The sequence below is a fragment of the Neophocaena asiaeorientalis genome, unplaced genomic scaffold, assembly GCF_003031525.2.
Source record: "Neophocaena asiaeorientalis asiaeorientalis breed wild unplaced genomic scaffold, Neophocaena_asiaeorientalis_V1.1 scaffold171, whole genome shotgun sequence".
In the NCBI taxonomy this organism is placed as follows: domain Eukaryota; kingdom Metazoa; phylum Chordata; class Mammalia; order Artiodactyla; family Phocoenidae; genus Neophocaena; species Neophocaena asiaeorientalis.
The window spans coordinates 13734367-13757811 of record NW_020174013.1 but is presented as its reverse complement, the minus strand read 5'-3'; the positions used below and the strand labels follow the sequence as shown (position 1 = coordinate 13757811).

The 23445-nt window shown below is 37.7% G+C and overlaps 1 protein-coding gene across 17 annotated transcripts in view; it reads left to right on the top strand.

Annotated features, from left to right (window-relative positions):
• The first annotated feature begins 15187 nt into the window (after positions 1 to 15187).
• The window catches only part of NRXN1 (neurexin 1), a 1113124-nt gene continuing 1104866 nt past the window's right edge, over positions 15188 to 23445 (top strand). For 16 of the 17 annotated variants that reach the window (XM_024753584.1, XM_024753583.1, XM_024753579.1 and 13 more), the window contains exon 1: positions 15203 to 15974. In XM_024753584.1, coding sequence (XP_024609352.1) covers positions 15203 to 15974 — 772 coding nt within the window. Of the gene's footprint in view, positions 15975 to 23445 lie in introns of all 17 variants that reach the window. The other variant, XM_024753585.1, reaches the window with a different exon arrangement.

The window sequence follows — 23445 nt, the reverse complement described above, 5'->3', positions numbered from 1 at the left end:
CAAAAAAAAGAAAAAATGGCTAAGATGGTAAATTTTATATTATGTATATTTCACCATAAAAAAAATGGGAACAAAAAGAAAAATTACTCGAGACACAGAATGTGGTAAAATTATCTAACATATACAAAATTGCAGTTCAAGCAAAAAAGGGGAGAAATAACTGGAATTAAGCAATATGTGATTAGAAACTGGCCAAGAATTCTCCCAAATTTATGAATGGTATCAGGTCACAGATACAAGAAGACCCTAAGCAGGAAAAAACACAAAGAAAACCACACCTTTGAAAATCATAGTAAAACTGCCCAATACCACATTAAAAAATCTTAAAAATCACCACGGGGGCTAAAAAGATACATAACCTTAAAGGATCAGCAAAATGACATGATAACTGACATTTCAATATAATTTATTGAAGCCAAAATATATTGGAATGATGGTTTTTAATTGCTGAAAGAATAATTTCCCAAACAATTTTCTGTAAACTAAAATATTATTTTTAAAAGGAAAGCAAAATAAGTATATCGTGAAACAAAATCTGAGATTTTTGCCACCAGTAGACCCAACTAAATAGCAAAGGACCTTTCTCATACAGAAAAAAATAAATCCAATGAAAACAACTAAATGCAGGAAGGAATGAAGAACTATGGAAAAGTTAAGTATGTGGATAATTATAAATATTGACCTATAAAATAATAATAGTAATGTATCATAGGGATTATAACATAGAAATGCAATACAAGACAACAATAGCACAAAAACCAGAAAGGGGAAAGAGAGTTAAAGAGTTCAAATGTCCTTACATTGCCCTGGACATAGTAATTTAGACTATGATTAGTTAAGCATGCATACTATAATCCGAGGAAACCACTAAAAGCTGCTAGAGGAAAAAAGTTAAATAATACAAGTAATTGACTAATCCAATATAATTCAAAAAAGGAGGGGAAAAGGAAACATTGACTAGGTAGGACAATTACAAAATAAATAGTAAGATAGTATATATCCAACTATATCAGTAATTATTTTAAGTATAAATAGACAAAGAACTCCAAGTAAAAACAAAGATTGTCATATAGAGTTTTAAAACTCAACCAAATGTAATATATAGAGAAGCATTTTAAATATAAACATACAGAAAAGTTAAAGTGAAAATAAAAAATATATACCTTACAAAAACTAATACAAAGAAAAGTGGGTTAGCTACACTGATATCTGACAAAATAAACTTTAAGGCCAGCAGCAATACTAGAGGATATAGCATACTGATTAAAGCATTCCTCTACCAAGGATATATAACAATTATATTTCTATTCAACAAATTATACATATATGACAAAATATATTAAAATATATAAAAATTATATTTGCTTATTTATAACAAAATGCATAAAGAAAAATTTACAGAACATAAAGAATATATAATATATGAATTACACAGTAAATAAACTTGATTTAACCAACAGACATAGAATACTCATGCACAAAAATTCTGGAGCAAACATTCTTTTCAAGCCTAAAAAATTAATATATACAAGACCTTAAGGTAAGTTTCAACAAAGTTCAAAGGATTGATATCATAAAGAACATGAATTCTGAATGCATAATATTAGGAAAAAAAGCCTCCAATGTTTGAAAGTTGTCATACTAAGCATCTAAGTATCTATGGATCAAAAAAGAAATCTCGATTATAAATGAAAAAAATATTTTCACCTGAATCATAATGAAAATCCCACATATCAGGACTTGTGGGGTGCAGCTAAAATCATGTTAAGAAGACAATGTATAATCTTCAAAGAAGATATTAAAAAAGAAGAAAGAGTGACAATTAAGGTTACGAGTATCCATCTTAAGAATTTAGCCAGAAATTAGAAAATGAATGCATTAAAGAAAAAGAAAATAAGAGAAAAATAATTTTTAAAAGCAGAAGTCAATTATATGGAAAACAAATATACAATAAAAAGTAAATAAAGATAAACATTGATTCTTAGGAAAGATGATTAAAGTTGATAGTTCCCTATGATGAGTAATGAAGTTAAAAAGACAGAAGAATAAGAATTACTAATACCAGGGAAAATGGAGCATCTGTAAGGATCATATATAAATATATAATGACCTCACTAGTGAATATTCTACCAAGCATTTAATGAAGAACAATACCAGTATTACATAAATCCTTCAAGAAAATAGGGAAAACTGAGAACACTTCTCATTTTATTTTATAAGGACAGCATTACCTACCTTGTTCCCAAATTACAGGCCATACTTCTTCATGAATTTAGCTGTAGAAACCCTATATAAAGTATTACCAAACAAAATTAATAAAAGTGTAATAAGGACAAACAAACAGGGCATATAACAGCAATTTAAGTGGTTAGCATTTGAAAATTAACCAATGTGGTTAATTACATTAACAGAGAAAAGAAAAATTACATGACTGTATCAAAAGATGTTAAATACCTTTTGACGGAATTCAACAATATTAGTAGGCTGAGATTAGAAACAAATTTACTTAATCTGATAAATATCTATTAAAATGCAATGGGCACTATGCATAATGTTGAATAATTAAAAGCTACTAGATATTATATTTCATTATAAAGGTTCATTAATTGAGACAACAAAGATAAACAAGGAGACCAGTAAAACAAAATAGTCCATACATATACCTTCACATGTATTAACACTTGATTTTTTATTTTTAACAAAGATGACACTGCAGAACAATGAAGAAATTATGGTCTTTTCAATATACAGTTCTGAGTTAACTGGATATTCTTATCAAGAAAAAAATTAAACCCTGATGTAGTGTTGGTCTAAATGTGAAAGACATATTTTTTTGAAGCATAAAGTACATTACTACAAGGTAACATAATGATTTAGCATAGATTTTTTTTTCTTAAATAGGACACATGAAACAACCAAAATGGAAAATATTGAAAAGTTTAAGTTTCCTGTTTATCAAAAAAACAAACAAACAAACATGAAATAGACACAAAGTCAAGCTTACCCTGAGAGAGTAAGGTATTTTAATATACATAAATGTAAAATAAATCATATGCAGAATATATATAAATTCCTACAATTAAATTTAAAAACAGGTAATCAAATAGAAAAATGGGCAAAATACTTGAATAGGCTACTTTCCAAGAGGATATCCTAATGTCCAATAAATTGATGAGTAGGTGCTCAGCATCATTAGTCATCTGGAAAATAAAAAATAAAACCACAATGAGATAGCAGTAATATCAACTAAAATATCTAAAATTAAGACGATTGATAAGTATTTGTTGGCCAGAAAGTGAGAAACTCTCACATGCTGCTTTTCAGAGTATAAATTATTACAACTTTGGAAATCTTTTTGGCAACAACTACTAACGGTAACTCATGACCCAACAATGCAAACTTGGGTGTGGACTCAATTGAATTGTGTATATATTTGCACCAAATAACTATAAGAATGTTTATAACATATTGTTTGTAAGTGTTAGATATTGAAAGTAATCCAAATGTTTATCAACAATTGGATAGATAAATATTAATATATTTATAAAATGGCATAAAGCATTAAAAAATGAGCAAATTACCGCTGCATGCATCAACGTGAATGGATCTCACAAGCATAATTTGACGCAAAGGGGAATATGTTGAATTACAGTATAGATACACACTGGAAAATAGCCAAAATTAGTCTGGGGGTTAGAAATACAGATGTTGTTACATGTGTGGAGGAAGGGATAGGAAATGGCTGAAAGGAATATGAGTGTCATATTCTATTATTTATCTTGATGAAAATCACATGGGTGTGTTCACTTTCTTTTGAAATTCATCAAGCTCTAGACTTAGGTTTTCTATATTGTATTACTCCATACTACAATAAAAAAGTTTCATTTAAAATTACTGCTGGTATTAAATGACTAGAAAACTACAGTATTCCTTTTTCTTATCCTGATAGCCTATTCAAGACCTGTGTTTACCTAAAATGTATTGAGATGTATGCATTTGGGAGAGGTATTCTTGCTTCCTCTGTTGTGGTATTTTTTCTCTTCCTTTTTTCAATCTCTTAAAAATTAAAGAAAACTCCAGAATAATAATTTTATATTATATGTTATAGCTTTCTGTCTTTGAAAAGTACTGTAACAGAAGGGTACAGTGAACAAGAATGTATGTTTTAGTCATAGGCACATCTGGTTGTCATTCCATCCAGAAGCAGTCTATGAGTTTGGGCACAAGTTAATTAGAATCTCTAAGCCATATCTTGTTGAAAGACAGACAGACAGAGAAAGGGGGAGAGAGAGAGAGAAAGTGAGAGCAGGAACAAGAGTGAGAAAGTGAGAGAGGAAAAGAACAAGAAAGGGGAATGAATGAAGGAAGGAAGGAATGTCTACTTCTCAAGGTCGTTATATGGGTTAAAGTAATACATATGTAAAATCATCTAGCATACTGCCTCTTATACTAGTTTTCTCCATACGTATATTTTCCCAACCTCTCTATTATGTATATACTGTATTAGTTTCCTAGGGCTATCATAACAAATTACCACAAACTAGATGGTTTAAAACAACACAAACTTATTTTCTTACAATTCAGGAGGCTAAAAATCTGAAATCAAAATGTGAACATCATTGGTCCTTTCTTGAGACTCTGAGAAAGATCCTATTCCATACCTCAGAGCTTCTGGTGGTTGCTGGCATTCTTTGGCGTTCCTTGGCTCATAGCTGCATCACTGTGATTTCTTTGTCTGTATGGCTCTATTCCTTGTATTTCCTCCATCTTCAAATCTTTCTCTCCTTATAAGGGCACTAATCTTTGGATTTAGGCCCACCCTAATCCAGTATGACTTCATCTTAACTTGATTACATTTACAAAGACCTTATTTCCAGATAAGGTCACATTCACAGATACTGGGGTGAGAACTTCAGCATATCGTTTGGGGGGATGCAATTCAACCCACAACATATCAAGCAGGCATTAAACTAGAGAAGCTAAGAGATTTGCTTAGGACATTAAACAAAGCTAATAACAAAGCTAGAACTAGGAAACATATGTAACTCAGAATCCAGTGTTTCTTCCCATATACCAAGCTACTTAGAAAATCATCTTCCTGATTCCAATAGTTAAAACTTTAATCTTGATTATATCTATTTGTTCACTTTATATTCTTAGCTGGATATAGAACATATAAACACATCTTTTGAAATATTGAACTCAGACAAAAATAATGCATAAGTGTGAGTTTGCATGTGTATGTGTGAACATAAATGTGATAAGTTGGCAGCCCATGTGCCATTTCCAAGCAGCGAAGAAGTCTGTTTTGTCCTGTACAGTTTTGTTGTTGTGGAGGTTATCATTATTTTTTAATGATATATGATTTTATAAATCAATAGCTTTTATATAAAATTCCAGATTTCCAGGTGCTTCTGAAAAATCATATGACCTGGCAACATTGGATCCACCTGTCCACAATCTGCTAGGGCTGGGGGGTAGATGCCCTTTTTGGAAAAGTATGCAATTTTTATTTGGCCACAGTGCCAACCCATTCTCATTGTTTCCCCACTTCCGTTTACCTCACTCATGTATGTCACACGCTGGACTTGCTTAGTCATTTCCATCTGCTCTCCTTGATTTACAGAAAATTTAATTGCCTAGTATGGTACTATAGTCTCATTCAATGGGTTGTCCAGATCAAGTGCAAATAATTTAGGCTTTAGTTCATCTCCATTTTACTGTTGTTTTTCTTTCAACAGGAGAAAAGCTCTTATAAAAATAAAACTCTTGTTAATTCTGCTTCACAAGTAGCTTCAAAAGTCTAAACAAAAAACTATATATAGAAATGGGGGGAGGGGCAGTAGTTTGTGATAGGATGGGAAACAAACGAACAACAAACAAACAATTCACACAGGATGTGCCTTAAAAGCTAACTACAAAATATTTCAATATGCCAGCACAAAGAATTGATTCCACAGATTTCCGGGGGCAGAAATAAGCTGAAATGAAGCAAAGGTACAATAAGGCTTGAATCTCACTGGCATCTATAACTCCAGCACAACTCTTGCTCTTCCCTCAAAAGCCACAGTAAGGGAAATTAAACTGGATTGGTTAAATTAAACAAATTGGATGCAGGGACCCAATGAAAATATGCATAAAGCTAGATTCTGATGAATGAGAAAATTCCTTTCCTGAAGTCTAGCAGCTGGGAATGGAAGGGATTGACTGTAAGTGGGGGTGGGGGTAGGTGCAGGGGCAATAAAGAGACAAAGTTCGGTGACAGGAGGAGAACTAAGTTCTTACAGGGGATAACAAAGACAGGCTCAAATATGTAACTAATCAGTGAGTGAAATAACACCCCAGGCAGGGGCTTCTCACAAACTTAGTTTAGTAGCTGCTATTCTTCTCCAGAGAGATTTTTCATTATTGTGGGGTGAAGGAAGTTTGGGGGTAGGCATGACAGAACATACACAGGTGTTAGTGGTGCCCTAGATTTAAGAACACTGCTCATCAAACACACTGCAGTGGTCCCACATTGAAACCTCTCTAGCAGGTGCACTGATTAGAACTTAACTACTATTCTCAAGTACCTATCCATGTGCTTTCTCTACTGTAGCTTGATACCTTAATAATTATCATTATTCAAATAATTTGTAGCATTAAAAAATTCACAGTCTGTCTTCTGATTACTGAAAAATTATATACTCATGTGAAAGTAGCCTAATTTTACTATGCCAAAGATTTTTTCAAGTAGTACAAAAGTATTTAACATGCTGAGTTTGCTTATTTCTCCTGAAAGTAACTTAGTAAACTTCATGAGAAATTATTGGGGTTTTTCTACATGAAAGTTCCAGTATGTTTGTTCCAGTCTATCGCTGAGTCCAAAGACCCAGACTTATTGCATTTCCTTGCATTTAAAAATTCCTCTAGTTGCTGTGTTGAAAATGAGGTTTACATAGCAGCATGTTCAAGAACTATTCATCAACTTTTGTTCATGAGAAACTCATAACCGTTCATACAAAGGAAACCAGCTAGAGACATTTAACCACAAACCAAGTTACAAGGATTGTATATATTATTAAAATAAATAAGTTGTAAACTAAACAATAACATTCCAGTTATGCAACAGTGATACTGTAATTGGTTAGAGGAATTCACTATTAATCTGAAATTTAGTTGAGAATATCATGTAATCTAACCTCTCCCTAGTGATACCATATTTCAGTAGAAAAAATGGCTCATTTTGATCACTTGAATCACAGCAAATAGAAAATCCCTCAAAATGATAAATCTTCTTGCTCTTTTAAATTATCTACCATCTTTAGTGGAAAAGTATTTAATACATATCAACTCATATATTCCTTCATTATTACCATGCATTTCTTCTCAATCACATATATGTAAAGTTAAAACTCCCTTCCAAATTGATATCAGTCTTGGAATTCATGGGTATCTCAAAGCCTCCACTTTGCCTAATGTTAATTGAGAAAGTAGGTGTTTACACTGATCTCCTAATGTCAAAGCACAAGCTATGATTGCAGCAATAAACAGAGTGTCTCTGTATTCATTTCTCAGTCAAAAAAATCTTATCACTTAGTTTCATTTATTTTTAGTGTAGAGCAAGTTTCCAAGTAAGAATGCTCATTAATATTTAATACCCTATGGAAATATATTTGTTTATGATGATCATGCATTTCCATTTTCATTGTTGCAAAAAGTTAACCAGTTTATGGCATGAGATATTATTTATGTTTCCATATTTGGGTTGTCAGAAATTCTCCCAATCAGACATAATCATAAACACCTTGATTTCACAATTATCTCATTTGTTCTGAGTAGTTGCAAGGGACAGGAGTTATAATTCTTCACACGCTACTGTAGCCTAAAATTGGTAGATGCCCTAAGGTCCATTGCAGAGGAATTAATCCTAGTTTCCACTTCCTAAAAAAAAAAAAAAAAAAATACTAGATTCTTCTGACAAGTGTTAAATTGCCTCAAATTCATATCACTAGGAATCCTTTCACATCTTACCCACAAACAAAAATAATGATAGTAATATTAAGAACACCTCACCGGTTTTCATTAAGATATCTCATATAGTATTTGTCATTAGGGAAAGACATTACCACATTCCAAAGTTGACTGTTTAGTTTCCTGAATTCCTCTTGATGAAACTCTTAAAAGGGGAATTAACATTTATTAGCATCTGCATTGTGCCAAGAAGTGTGCTAGGCATATTTGATCATTTGATGAGAGGCAGTGTAGCAGGTGTTTAAGATCACAGTCTTGAGTCGGAATCCTTCCTTGCTCTTATATTGCTAGGTGTGACCTTGACTGTCTTGGTTAACCTCTCTGTGCTTCACTTTTCTCATTGGTAAAATGAGTGAAATCCTAGACTCTATTTTGTAGGGTTCCTGTGAGGGATAAACTAAGTTAATGTAAGTAAAGCACTGGAGCACTGTTTCACATGGAGCAGACACTCAAAATTAGATATTGGCATTATCCTCACCAGATCTTACAAAGTGAGGTGCCCTTATCATTTTACTGATGAGGAAACTAGTGCTCAGAGAGTTGAAACAATTTATGTTTAGAAACAGCACAGCAAGTCATACTTTAAAATAAAGAGCTTTTATCACTAAATTATGTTGTGATATTTTTTCCATTCTAAACACATATTGATAGTTTTCCCTCTGCATATTTACTGAAATAAAGAGATCTATATCTGTCCATGTTTCTTAGACTAGATACAGTAGTTACTTTAAACCTGATAACTGCAAAGGGGATTACTGCAACATATAATCTAGTCCCTCAGTTTAGATGTGTGTGTGTATGTGTGTGTGTGTGTGTGTGTGTGTGTGTGTGTGTGTAAGGGGTGGGCACGGAGGACTTTTTGTTTTAAAACTTATGCATGAAGAATAAGAATTGTAACATGTCTTTGAATTAGAAACCCACAGAAGACACCCCAAGGAAAACCATGATCCAGTGGAAACGTTGTGGCCCAACTGAAGATAAGATCCAAATTCACAAACATAAAATTAAAGAAACTAAATAATTAATCAGGTCATATACACTGGTAGCAATCAATGCGTTTTAAGAGTCCAGGTAAAAGGCAGGGTTTGAGGGCTTCCCTGGTGGTGCAGTGGTTGAGCGTCTGCCTGCCGATGCAGGGGACACGGGTTCGTGCTCCGGTCCGGGAAGATCCCACATGCCGCGCAGCGGCTGGGCCGTGAGCCATGGCTGCTGAGCTGGCTCGTCCGGAGCCTGTGCTCCGCAACGGGAGAGACCACAACAGTGAGAGGCCCGCGTACCGCAAAAAACAAAAAAAACAGGGTTTGACTCTTAAGAGAGCCTCTAGAAATCTTCTGCTATCACCATAAGATTCACTGATGAATGTACACACAGATATTAAGGGCATCATGGAACATTTCTAGATTCAATTCTTAAAAATTCACTGTCCCTTCTACTTACTTTTCAGTAAGCGTTACCTCTATAATAGACACGTGTGGGCATACCTTATATGCGATTTGCTCTAGAACCTGTTGGCAAATGGTAGGAAAAATTTTAAAAAGGCCCTGAATTAAGTATTCTTGTGATCCAAATTCACGTAATGACTGGTTAACCTTAGATAAGGTATTTTTCTGGGACTTAGCTTTACATTATTTAAAATTTCATTTTTGTTTTTTAAAACGTTAATGGTCATTATTTCATTACATCCCCAAAGTAATCCTGTAGAATAAGTTGGTACTCACCAGTACCCCTACTTCACAGTCAGGGAATCTGGATTTCAGAGAAGTGACTTCCATTGGGTCAAACAGAACAGAATGGGCTTGGAATTAATAGAAAAAAGCTAGTATTCACTCAATTCTAAAATATTTTATGTCTGTTTATTAATTTAATCTCCACAACAACAAACAGATGAATTGGGAGCTACTAATATATCCAATTTAACAGATGAGGTGACTGAGGCATTGTAAGGTTAAGCATCTTACCCAAGGTCATAGCTGATAAATGGCAGAGATGAAACTCAAGCCCAGACAACCTGATTCTAGTTCCCACACGTTTAATTACTTGACCACAGTGTCTTTCTGAAGCCAATAAAAATAATAAAACTTGTTCCCGTCTCCAAGTTATTTAGACTCTTTTACAAAAGTAATGAAAGTAGAAATAGGTTTATCGAAAGGAATGAGTTCTGGTTTCTTTGGCAGGAAATGAATATTGCATTTGGAATGTATATTATTATTTCAGTACTCCTGAATTTGTCTAGTTTTTACAATTTTGCTTTATAGGGCCTAGAGGCAGAAGATAGTCCTACCTTATAGCATTTGAGGCTGAAGCTATTAGTTTTGTGATGTTGAGATAAATATGTCTGCTTTTTCTGCTCTAAAACTAACCCAGGCTAGGAATGTAATAGGGTTAGGAATTTAAATGTCCATAGGACTCAAACTATAATTTAGCTTCAGACCTCTCTACCACCTATTCTGCAAGCTCCCTTAGATTTAACTCCTTTGTTATCAAACTCAGCAATGCCTACTAAGCATGCCCAGTGATATGGTTAGAGCCTTGCATCAAGTTTCACTTCCTCCAGGCTTTACCAAAAAGAAGGTGACAGAGGGAAGAGTTAAACAGCTACAGAAGTTGGTTCAGCTCAGGGTGCCCATGCCCAGGGAAGAGCACAGATGGGTCCCTTTCACATCTTTTCGGCACAGCTTAGGCAGATCGTGAAAATCTGAAGTGATCACTCAGCCCAGGGCCACAGTAAGGGGTGGGGCAGGGACGGTGGATCTGGGGGAATGCCAGCGACTGTGTGAATCTTGCCTGTCCCTGCATTCCGCGAAGAGCTGTAGCTTTTCAAGGGTTCCAAGCAGGAGATCTAAGTGCGCAAGTAAAGCCAGAGCTCATCTTAATCACCGACTCCTTGGCCCCTTCCTTTTGGCCCTGGAACACTCTCAGATACCCTCACCCAATCACGACTAAACCCCGGAGAAGTGGAATCTCCACACAGCTTTCCGTGGGTCTAGCAGGGGCCTGGGCATGCTCAGTAGGCTACGTGGTTCTCTGGTTCCTCTCTCTCTCTCTCTCCCCCAACCACCACCCCGTGGGGGAGGGTGGGTGGTGACAAGTTAGAAGCACTTGCGTTAGGTCCCCGCCCCCAGGAGCGGGCTCCCACAGCAAGGGGACGAAGCAAAGGCAGAAACACACCTCGCTGCGCAGCATCCCGACCGGGAGGGGCTGCGCCCCAGGGCTGCGCCCACCAGTATCCCAGTCTGAGGACGGCCCGCCGCTCTCCATGGTACTGCGGAGAGCTCAGCTCCGCCCTTCTCTTTCGGAAGGACAGCACCCGGCGTCACGTAACCCAGCCTTCCCGGGCTCCACGACCGCCTCCTCCTTCCCAGCTCTTTCCCTCTCCTCCCCCTTCTACTCCCCTCCTTTGCCTGTTCTTCCCTCCCGCACTCCTGGAGATAGACGCTCAAGCCTGACGCCTCTGAAAAGGCAGCAGCAATCGCCTTCTGCACAAACCTCAGGAAATTCGCTTTGACCGATGCATGCCTCAAGCTCTGGCTCGAGCTAAGGGGGAATAACCGGCCAGGTAAAGAAGCTCAATTTGTGTTGGGGGGAGGGGATGGGGCGAGGCTAGCTCGAGAAGGATATCTTTCCCCATTGTAACCGAGCCAGGATCCGCCACAAATGCACAGGGAAGGATGGGTGGTGGGAGGGTGGAGGAGTATAGATCTTGGTTGTTTTTCATGAAGCTTTTTAAATAGATGGTAAGAAGATGAGACAGTGGAACTGGGGTAGTAACTTAAAGACTGAATGCAGTGATTTATTAGCAAAAAAAGAAAATGGGCAAGTTAGAAACCAAAGCAATAAGATACATCTATAGCTACATCTTTCTTTCCTTTCCCCATCAGCTCCATGCTGTGCCTAGCCTTAATTTGTGCAGTTGACTCCAGGCTCTAAGACACTGCACTGATATTAGAGATGGAGCTTAGAGACTGGGCGGGAAAGCCAGGGAGAATTTTGGGTGTGCATTGGTATTGAGGGACTTTGCAAAAGCCAGGGGGAAAAGATAGGCACTTCTAAAAATTCAAAGATTTCAGGTTCTTTATTATGGTTTATTGAAAGGTGCATGGAAAGGTGTGCGTGTGTGTGGTGTGTGTTACCGTAAACATATTAAAATAAATGCAACTGCAGCCGATGACCATACTATATCGATCCTTCCAGTGGCTTGGGAATGAATTTGATTCTAGAAATGAAAGAAAAGATTAATGAGGCTGTTAGTCTGTTTCTGAATTAGAGTGCTTCTTCCTTTGGCTGCAGTGAGGTTGTTTTTCAGATCCTTTTATTTTATCCTCTAATTTGTGAACTCACTAGGTTTTCTGGGCACCTAGAGAGAATCCTTTTCTCCATATAAATACAGATACTCTCTCACACACAATGAGCTTCCTCTAAGAACTGGGAGAGTCAGTTGACCTCTGCTGTGGTAAGAATATATATGTTTTTCCCCTTCTCTTACATTCCATAAAAAATTGTCTAGGTATGCATCAGTGGCGGAGGGCAGGAGAGAGGTGTAATGAAAGGTTTTGTGATCTATGTACTGTAAGTTAATAAAATAATTGGCTCCAACTGACTTACAAAAAAAAATGGTTTTCTAACACACGAGCTTGTGGATGGTTTCAAAGCACTACTCTTGATCTTGAAATTCCAGATTTATTTCAAAATGACTGAAAATTTCAGATTTCCAAGTCCAGTTAAAAAATGAAAGTATATTGAATAGTATGCTATCTTAGAATGATTTTTAAGAGCACTTTTTTCTGGCTTAGCATGGGAGTAGACAAGATATGGCTGCTGATTGCTGATGGTGTGGAATGTATCAGCCATAATAAATAAGCAACTGAGATCTTTATTTCCCTTTGCTAGTGGGCAGTGTGTGTGTGTGTGTGTGTGTGTGTGTGTGTGTGTGTGTGTGTGTCTGTAGTGTGTTGTGTGTGTGTTGAAAGAGAGAGAACCAGTCATCAATTTCATCTGGGGAGGAACTTGAAGTGGGATCCCCTAGCTTGGTGGCTCTCAGCTGACACCTGTAGGGATTGCTCTGTACTGAAGAGAAATGCTCTCAGCTCCCTCCATGGAGGAGCGGCGGCACAATGCAGTGCCATAAATTACTGCTAGTTTCAGCTTGTAGGAAAAAAAAAGTGTTAATTGGATAGTGAGCTTCTGTGTCCAGGCAATAAATTGGTTTGTGTGTGCGTGCGTGCGTGTGTGTGTGTATGTGGTGGGAGGAGATAGTGGGAAGTGGTGAGGGAAATACATGTGTTTTCTTGACATGACCAGATGACACATTTGTGATTGTTTTTTGTCAAAATGTGAGAGTAATTTTTTGGTTAAAAAAATGCCTTAAAAACAATTCACTATTTATGATTTCTATACCATTACAAGAACCTGTCAGGTTAGAGTTGAATAAAGAGAGGTGATTTAATAGTACCGTGAGTAATTCAAAGATATGATTTTAAATTCGAGCATCCTGGAACCACAGCAGCTAAGGTGACACACATGCCAGCTGCTGTTTTAACCACACAAATTCTAAGAGCTGACAGCCAGAAAGGACTTGAAGAGGAGTTAAGATCACTACACTATTAGGCAAAATATTAAATACTTCACCCATCTTTAGAGGAGTTAATATTATGGCAGCTGAGACACAAATGCTGCTAAAAATAGACATCTGACTCCAGTGGGAAGTTTTCTCCTATAACGGATTATTCCTTTAATAAAAAGGAAGAAAATACTTGGTTGAAATTTAAGAGAGATGCCCAAGAAACTATCAATATTCCTTCTCTCTCTGAGAAAAATAAAATGGTAGGAATGCTATACAAATCCATGCTGGCAGCTCCCAGTCAACATTTTGATATGCTCTGCCTGTTGTAAAATCAGCTATTAACTGAGATTTAAATAGGTTGTATTTTTATTGTCCATGTAACCAGTGCACAATACAAGCAGAAATCCCTAACAGAGCCTTTTTTTTCCCTCTCCTTCTCATATATTTAAAAAATTAAACTTTCTCAGAAATAGTAAAAGACAACATTAACCGAATCTCTATACAAACCTGGGAGGGTTACCTATTAACAGTTATAATAAACTACAAGGGTAATGGCTGATTGTAAGAGTGTGATATTAATTATTAGGAGACATAACATCTTACTTGTAGATCAGGACAAATAAGCTCCTTCCAATAAGGTTAACTCTGACTTCCTAACAGTGCTAGTTATATACCTGGTTTCTGGGCTGAATAATGATTATATGATACTCTAACAGACCTTAGAACTTAATTTTTATTTTCATTCTCTGCAGATTTCTGGGTCGTTATAAAAAGACAAAATAAAATCAAAATGCATCACCGACACACAACCAATTGACATGCTGGCACCTTAGCTTGGCCTTGCAGAGGCGGAGAGGAAAGAAGAGGAGCTGTTGTGTCTAACAGCTTCTGGCTATTTCACAGCGTCTGTGTTTGAACCCTACTGTTGGGGAGGGACAAAGAGAAGTAAAACCCAGCCTGTGAGGCCGCCGTGTGCAAGGAATTCTGCTTTGGCTACAGTGGTACTGGAAGTCCATGATATGACAGAAGAAGCAGGCCTTTGAAGCTCCTCTGGGGTTGATAAGTGGTGCCTTAAAGAGGCAAGGGGCCCCTTTCTCCCTTCTGGTTTGGGACACTACATCCAGAGGAGAAACACTTGAGGCATTACCAAGCATTCAAGGACCCTGGTTCATTGCTGGCTTCTTGTAATTGCCTGGAAAGTGTGACTCGAACTGCTTCCCTTTTGCCTGGTACCACTGATGGTACCTGGCAGATGATGGTATTTGAAGAGTGAAGCATCTGTTGACACCACCGATAAATGGATGCGTGATTGCCCTTGACGTTCTGTTGACACCTTTTCCAGAGCGTTGCTTCCAAAGTGTATCCTCCCTTTGGTCTGGAAGTTCTGTGGCTGCCCTGTACTACTGGGGTCTACGTTCTCCAGTTGGGAGGGGACTATAGGGAGAGAGGGAGGGGTTGCTGGAAGAAGAAGAAGAAAAAAAGAGCTAGATAAAGGAGGGTGCATCCCTCCCACTCCTGCCCCTCCCCTTACCCGACTTATTTCCGGATCCCTATTTCTGCATCACGGTGTCCAGGACCATTTTGACCCTGTCGGCCCCGGCACCCCCCCGCCGCACCCCAGCCCCGAGCATGGGGACGGCGCTTCTCCAGCGCGGGGGCTGCTTTCTCGTGTGCCTCTCGCTGCTGCTCCTGGGCTGCTGGGCAGAGCTGGGCAGCGGGCTGGAGTTCCCGGGCGCTGAGGGTCAGTGGACGCGCTTCCCCAAGTGGAACGCCTGCTGCGAGAGCGAGATGAGCTTCCAGCTCAAGACGCGCAGCGCCCGGGGCCTAGTGCTCTACTTCGACGATGAGGGCTTCTGCGACTTCCTGGAGCTCATCCTGACGCGCGGCGGCCGCCTGCAGCTCAGCTTCTCCATCTTCTGCGCCGAGCCTGCCACGCTCCTGGCCGATACCCCGGTCAACGACGGCGCATGGCACAGCGTGCGTATCCGACGTCAGTTCCGCAACACCACGCTCTTCATCGACCAGGTGGAGGCCAAGTGGGTGGAGGTCAAGTCCAAGCGCCGGGACATGACGGTGTTCAGCGGCCTCTTCGTCGGGGGGCTGCCCCCGGAACTGCGCGCCGCGGCGCTCAAGCTTACGCTGGCCTCCGTGCGGGAGCGAGAGCCCTTCAAAGGGTGGATTCGTGACGTGCGGGTCAACTCCTCGCAGGCCCTTCTGGTGGACAGCGGCGAGGTGAAGCTGGACGACGAGCCGCCTAACAGCGGCGGCGGGAGCCCGTGCGAGGCTGGCGAGGAGGGCGAGGGCGGGGTGTGCCTTAACGGAGGCGTGTGCTCCGTAGTGGACGACCAGGCGGTGTGTGACTGCTCGCGAACCGGCTTCCGCGGCAAAGACTGCAGCCAAGGTAAGGCCCGACGACGTCTGAGCCCCGGGGGCCTCGGCCTGGGCAGGGCGCGGGGAGGCAGGGCGAGGTAGGCCCCGGGCCCGTGCATGGGGACTTCCTTCTCTGGAGCGTGTTTCAGATAGGGTCCCGGTGAAGACCTGTTTCGGGTGTTTCTGCCTTATCACCTCTCACAGCCCCTCCCTTGGTATTCTCGTCATGGTTGAGCAGCCCCCATTTCCAGGTTCATTTCCTCCCAGGAGCCCGTTCTACCAACCCTACTTCCTTTCAAGTGGCAGGGAGAATGACCTCTGCTCTTCATTCCTCTGGTTCTTTGCCCAGCCACTCCCTATCTTCATCAGGCTGGGGCGCACCTGAACGTAGGCTGTGCTTTTCCTCTACCACCACCAAGTCTGTAATACACCTATTTTCCCCGTATGATGCAGATAAGCATCTAGAAGATGGGGCACACGTTTGGTGAAAAATGAAGTCAGGAGAGATTCACCATGGTTGAACATCCCCACGTAGTTACTCGTTGGTAAAGGACAAGGGAGACAGGATTCATAAGCACAGCTGTGCTTTTTACAAGAAAAGTGATACGACCTGCTCCTGGTTGTGGGAAAAGGTGGTGGGGCGGGAGAGAGCTTGTGAGGATTTCCTTGATTAGAAGGAAGAGGGTTCTTGGAATTAATGTTAGTTTCTTTGGTTATGTCCAAGACAAACATTTGTCGGCTTAATAAAATTATATTATTTCTGTGGTTTCGTGAAATGGGAGAGGGGTCAGCTGGTGTTTAGAAATGTTAGAGATTAAATAGCGTATTTTTCAATTAGCAGATGACTTGGGAGGATAAATAGTACAGAAATTTAGATGTTGCTGGACTGGGAAGCTTCTTCAGGCTAATAAACAGGGGTTGCAGATGAAGGATTGCAAGAGATTTTCCAAGGATATTCAGCTAATGATATTTACCTGAGTAGTGGAGGCCAAGCTGTAATTCCTGTTGTTCTTAGGGATTGAAACAGTGTGGAATTTAAAAAACTCATATCTCTGTAAGTTTTATTTTCTCTCCTTTATACATAAAATTCAGTTGTTACTGTGTTTCTCCAGTGTTGCTACACGACAGTGACCAAGGAGAAATATTGTTGTATAGACACAGGAAAGCCTATGAACAAAATCCAAGTGATATGAAAAAGAAGAAATATGGATGTATCTGTGGCTGAGATGTCAAGGTTTAAAGTAGATAGCTTATGGGTCAAATCAAAGCAATCAACACATGGATAAATGGCATTTATGGCTGATTTTTTTAAGAGGTGAATTGTTAAATCTGATTTTGAAAGCTGTAGTGACAAAAGCTCTGGTTGTATTTTATTGTATAATGTCTTCTTTTTTTTTTTTTTTTTTTTTTTTTTTTTTTTTTGCTGACACTGCTAAGGGGAACTAGCCCTTGTAAATCTTATTGGACTTGGCAGTCCTCTCTTACCTGACTTTAAGAGAAATGAAGACTTGATAAAATTTGTAATTGTTTAAACAGCAAAGGGAGTTAGGAAGAAAAGAAATCTGGTCATTAGGAGAGTTCTGTAGCCTTCATGGGCTAATGGAAAAAAAGTAAAACATTATTTCATTGCTTTCTGCCTTCATGAAGGTTTTTGTTTTCATGTATGTTGTCTTAAGTAATTATAGAAGACTGTGTATTCCATGGCCTATACTGCACTTCAGGTTGATCAGTAAATTTCCATGGATTTAGCATCAGGCTTTATAGTTATGTTTTCCAAAAATAAAACAGTACATACTTTTTCTCTACCAAATCTAACTTAATTGTAAACCATGAATAAGATAGCTATATTTGATGGTTTGCTGTAGTATAATTTGAAGTTGCATACCTCTGCACTGATAAATAGAAATGAATTAAAAATGGACATTATTAAAAAAAATGGACATTATTTTATGGGACAAATTGCTCTAAGTATCCCAGTGCCACTTTAAAATACAGAGCCGGCAATTTAACGAAGAACACATGAGATATAACTTCCTTCCTTAAATTAGGAAACAAATATGACACAATGACAGCTTGTTCTGTGTGGGAGGGTGTTTTAAATGAAAATTTTTATTTTTTTGTGCATTTTTAACGTAGGAATCCAGGGATGTGCATAATCAGGAACAGTTAAGAGTGGAGAAAGCATGGCAGAAGTAATATTTTGAAGAGAAGCAGAATTAGATAGCTCTGAAATGCATTTTGCAAGTGGATAGCTCTTTCCATGAGATGAAGAATTTGGAATTAGATATATAATTGAACAGTATACTACCTGATGCATAAGGTAATTCAACCCAGAAAAGAAAATCCATCAGGATAGTTCTGGAGCATTGATTCATTTTGAAAATTTGAAATGAAAACGGAGTGCAAAGATCACCACTAGTCATGAAAGGAAAACAAAAGGCTGGGTTCCTTTGATTATCACAGAAATGGGAGATGGAGTGATAAAGGCAGAGTTGGTCTCCCCAGAAGGATTGGCTCCATTTTGCTTATTTTCCCTGTTTCATGTGTGTCAAGTGACTATTAAATAATTAATTGAGAATGGCTGCCTCTCCCAACACCAATCATGTATTGATGGCTAGGGATAGATGATTTCTATTCAGATGAAGTATAAACAAAGCCCTGCCTGTAGCCAGTATTTGCACTGATTGCCACATTAAAGAAATAATAATAATTTAAAAACAAATAAATCCATACTCATTAGAGAAAATTTGGAAAAAAATTAACAGCAAACATTAAACAATATTCAAATTATATCTGGTCCCAACTATAATTTCTTTTTTTTTTAACTTAATGAAAAAGTCTAATATTATTTTAGTTGCCTTTGTATTCAAAATACAGTAAGAATTATTAAAAATAAAATAAGAATATTCTTTTTTTCTAGAATGTCTTTAAACAACTTATACATCTATGGATTTCTAGAATATTTTCATTTAATGAGCTCATGTTCATCCTTGCTCTATTTGTTCAGGCAGGCCTAGCAAGTTTTATTTATTTATTTATGTGGTGATGTAAAGAGAACACAAGGACAGTTATGTGTCATGATCAGGTTAGTGACAGAGCCTGGGTAAGAGCGCCAACACCCTTATTCTCAAGCCCTGTACTTATCATGTCTGCTGAATAAGATTTCCAGTTTATTAGGTTTGATATTTTTTCAGATTCAGGGATTATTCAAAAGAAAAAAATATATATATATGGCTGATGGAACAGAACTAACTTATGTGTTTTGTCCCTGAGAGTCAGCCTCAGACGTCACTATACAAGAATGTCACCGTTCCTGAATGATGGATGCTTATAGGGTGCATAGCTTTTTCAGTGAATCATACCCATCTAAGTGCCCTGGGACCTTTATTATTTAATAAGTTTCTACTTAAGGAGACTAATAATTTCTTAGCAGCTTAAAAGAATTAGTGAATTCTATGGCTGCCCAGTTAAAAATGAGAATAAAACGCTGATCAATGAGAATTTAAGTTATATGTTTTACGATTTCCAGGTCCAGGTTTTATGCATTTTAGGGTCCCTTATATGAAAATTTCATACTAGACTCTGAGTATCAATTTGATTCCTCTGTTTAAGTAGCCAGAAACACATATGGCTTATGATGGCTGATTGCTTAGTATCACTAAACATGACAGGGTGATAGATATCATTTAATAAAGCCTCTGCTTCCTATGGCTTTACTGATGTGGCCAGACGGACAACCATATTCACTCACTCATTTATTCATTCATTCCTTTCTTTGTTCAACAAATATTGACTGAGTGCTTTGTATGTGCCTGAATCATAGGCCCAAGCAATACAATTGTGAGTAAACTCTCAGAAATAGTTCCTACCTTAATAGGAAGGTAGAAGCCTCACATTTCTTTGCAGAGGCACAGTAATTAAAAACTAAATAAATGAAAACTTTAAATGATGGTATGTATTTTGAAGGACAGGTACATGGTACTTTGAGAACTTTAAAGTAGTGTGAACAGACCTAATCAAAAAAAATTTTTCCTTAGGGGTGATATTTAAACTAAAATCTGAGAGTTGAGAAGGAATTAGCCAGGTAAAGGCAGAGGAGAAATATTAGGTCAGAAGCCTGGGGCAGGAGATGGCATGGCACATTCAGACAACGGAGGGAAGGCCCTTGAGTATGGAGCTCTTAGAGAGAGGAGTAGGGCCAGGTCATGCAGGGCCTTCTAGCCCATGTCAGGGATTTTAATCTTTATTGTGAAAATGATGAAAAAGCAACAGAGGGAGTTTAGTGTGGAAGGTAAGGAGGAGGGTATCATTATCAAATTTACATTTCAAAAATGTCACTGACTACAGTGTAGAGACCAGATTGATAGGGGCCTAGAGAAAAAGAGAAAGCATGATTTTCTGTCAGTCAACAACATTTGTTAAGCACACACTGTAAACTGTAGATTGAACCAGGGGACATAGAGGACAAGATTCTTTCTCTAAGGAAGTTAGAATCTTTGTGAGCTTGGTTATGTATAGAACTCTAAGGCCACTTGTTTGGAACACTGTGGCTCTACTTGTAAAATGCATTATCTGAACCCTTTATGTGGATTATCATGTGGTCTCTGTCAGATATCCCCATCGAATCTGTAGGCTCCTGGAGCACATTGGCAGTGCCATACTTTATTATACCCCCAAGTACCTCGCTCAACATGCCTTCCTTCTGACAGTATATATTGATTGATTGATTCTAGGCTTTCAATATTTTAACAGCTACAATAAAGGGAAATACTACGTACATACTTATAATTTTCATAAGGTTAAAAAATTGTAAGTAGTTAGGTAGTACCTAGTATAGGTAGATACTAGACAAAAATGATTCAGAGATTTTGCCAGTTTTGTTTGAAGCCTACCATCTGAGGAAAAGGTGGATCACCTGTGCTGAGAAAGCTTTGAGTGGAATGGATAAATTCATAATTTTGATTTAGATAAAATGTTCTGAGAAGCTCTTAAAGCATAACAATGATCTATCACAGTAAGCTTATCTTGATTATAAACTAATAATCAAAACTGAGTTACCATTCTAAAATGCCACAGATGAGGTTGAATGTGTTATTTTAACTATTCTGAGATGCATTTGAATTATGTAGGCTGTGGGACCATGCTGCCTGGTTTAAGTGGGCACACTCAAATTTTATTCCTCAATATTGTCATCTGTGAAAATGGTATAATAATAGTACTTACTTCATAGGGCTCTTAGCAAAATTAAGCAGGTGACTTCATGTAAAGCTCTTAGAACAGTGTCTGGCACATAATAAATATTCTGAAGTACCCACTTGCTATTTTTGTTACTATTATCACCACTACCATCAGCACCACTACTTCTACTGATACTATTTTCTTTAGGGCTACTGTCAAGCAAAATTCAAATATGGAACATTTTCTTTTTCATTTAAAAGGAATTCTAATGTAATAATGATCCTTGCTTGATTAGCCCAAAAGTTTCAGCTTATAAAGAAAAGCAAAGAGTAAACACATTGAGCCTCTATTTCTGTTTTACACAGCTGTGCTCTAATGTTAACCATGTCTGGTTGTGATTCAAAATATTTAAAACATCATATTCTACTTGAGAATTTTTATTATGATTAAGTGAGCCTTTAACACAAAGGCATTTGTAAAAACTGTCACTTTCCATATAAACTAATACCTTTATCCATCCCAATCATATACTTAGTGATTTTTACTATATTTATTCTAATGTATAGGTATAGATATCTAATGGATCTATCCTATTTATATTTTGTCTTTGAGGCTTTTTGATAAGTTAAAGTTATTTACATGTATGTTGCAGAGAAGCTAGGATACTTGAGCTTTAAAAAGCTCAAGAAAGATTTCTTATAGTTATAAACAGATTATATTTTTAGTGTAAAGTCATATATGCTAGTAACATCATGTTCCAGTTTTGGATAGCATTAAATGAAATGTGACAATTAAATGGTTATTTAAGGAATCCCTGATTGACTGCAAAAAGGACAGGTACTATATAATATTTCTGTTATTCTTAGCTGCATTCTGAGTATTAGGACCCTGAGCCACACTGGTTTCTGAAAACAGGAACCACATTCCATATCCCTTTCTCAGTGAGCAGTTGGTGGCTACACCGTTCGTAGGGTTAACTCCTATAAATATACACTGAAAATTAGGCCTTATTAAGATATTCAGGTTTTGTTTTATTATGGAGATAATAAACCTATTATTAGAAGTTTTTAGCACGCACACTGTACTTTCAAAAAATTGCACAAGTATATTTGACATAATTCAGAATAAATCATTTTTGCATTCCAGAAGATTTTAGTTCATTATGCATCACAGTATTATGCAAAACCCTTATACTTTTTCCTTGTGTACTTCTCTATAATTTTATGGCTCAGTCCCTTTCTATTACTTGGAAGTGCAGGAATAGGTAAGTGTGTGTGGTCCTTGCTGAGTAGTAAGTCTTAAAATGTCTGAATTAAGTTTTGGGAAAAAAAGTTTTTTTTTGTTAGTTGCTTTAGAGGTCTTCAGAAATTGCATGGCTTTTTGGTTTTCTCTCTTAAGCATGGAGTCCATGTATTCCCACTTGAATATGCGAATGGGTACAATGCTCTCTCAGATTCTTTTCCTACAGTGTTATCTTTTCCACAATGTGTGTAAACAGAATGTGGCATGGGGTCTGAAGAACTAAATTCCAGGTGTGGCATTGCCTCTAAGTTGCTTTTAAAAGTAGAGTAAAGCTGCTAATGTCCTAATTTCAATTTCCAAGATTGCAAATTGAGAAACACCTAATCAGACTACTTCTGATTGTGAACCCCTGCTAACCTACCTCAAAGAGTGTTTGTGAGTAGCTGATACATGTAAACTCGCAGAAAAGCTTGAAAATTTAGAAGAAATATCTAATGGCAGCAGCATAGTGGCTCTAGGATTTGTGAATGTTAATAGTGAAAATGTTAAACTTGGTTCTGTAAATCTACTTTGAGGTCATTTTAGATGAATTTTAGATCATTAACACTCAATAGTAGGTGTAAGATTTGGTGGAGTTCTCTTAGTACCTATTGACACATTATATAGACAAGCTGAATAAAGAGGGCAGTGGTCTCCTTGTTCCTCCTGTGTGAAATCTAAACAAATGAAATTAGTAATTTAAGGTAGCAACTGTATGAGTACGTATTGCATGATTCTATTTATGTGAAGTTCAAAACAGACTCAACTAATCTGTGGTGATAGAGGTCAGAATAGAAGTTACCTTTTAGTAGTGTTGATTAGAAGAGGACACAGTGGAGCCTTGGCATGATCTGGGTGTAGTTACATGGGCATATATATTTGTAAAGATGCATGTATTATACACTTAAGATTTATGTACTTTACTGTATATAAGCTCTACCTGAAAAAAAAAAAATCCTTCAGATTGTGAAAGGAATGTTGCTCAATGAATACTAATGCACTGAAAACGTATAAAAAATTACTTACAAAGGGGTCCTTAATGT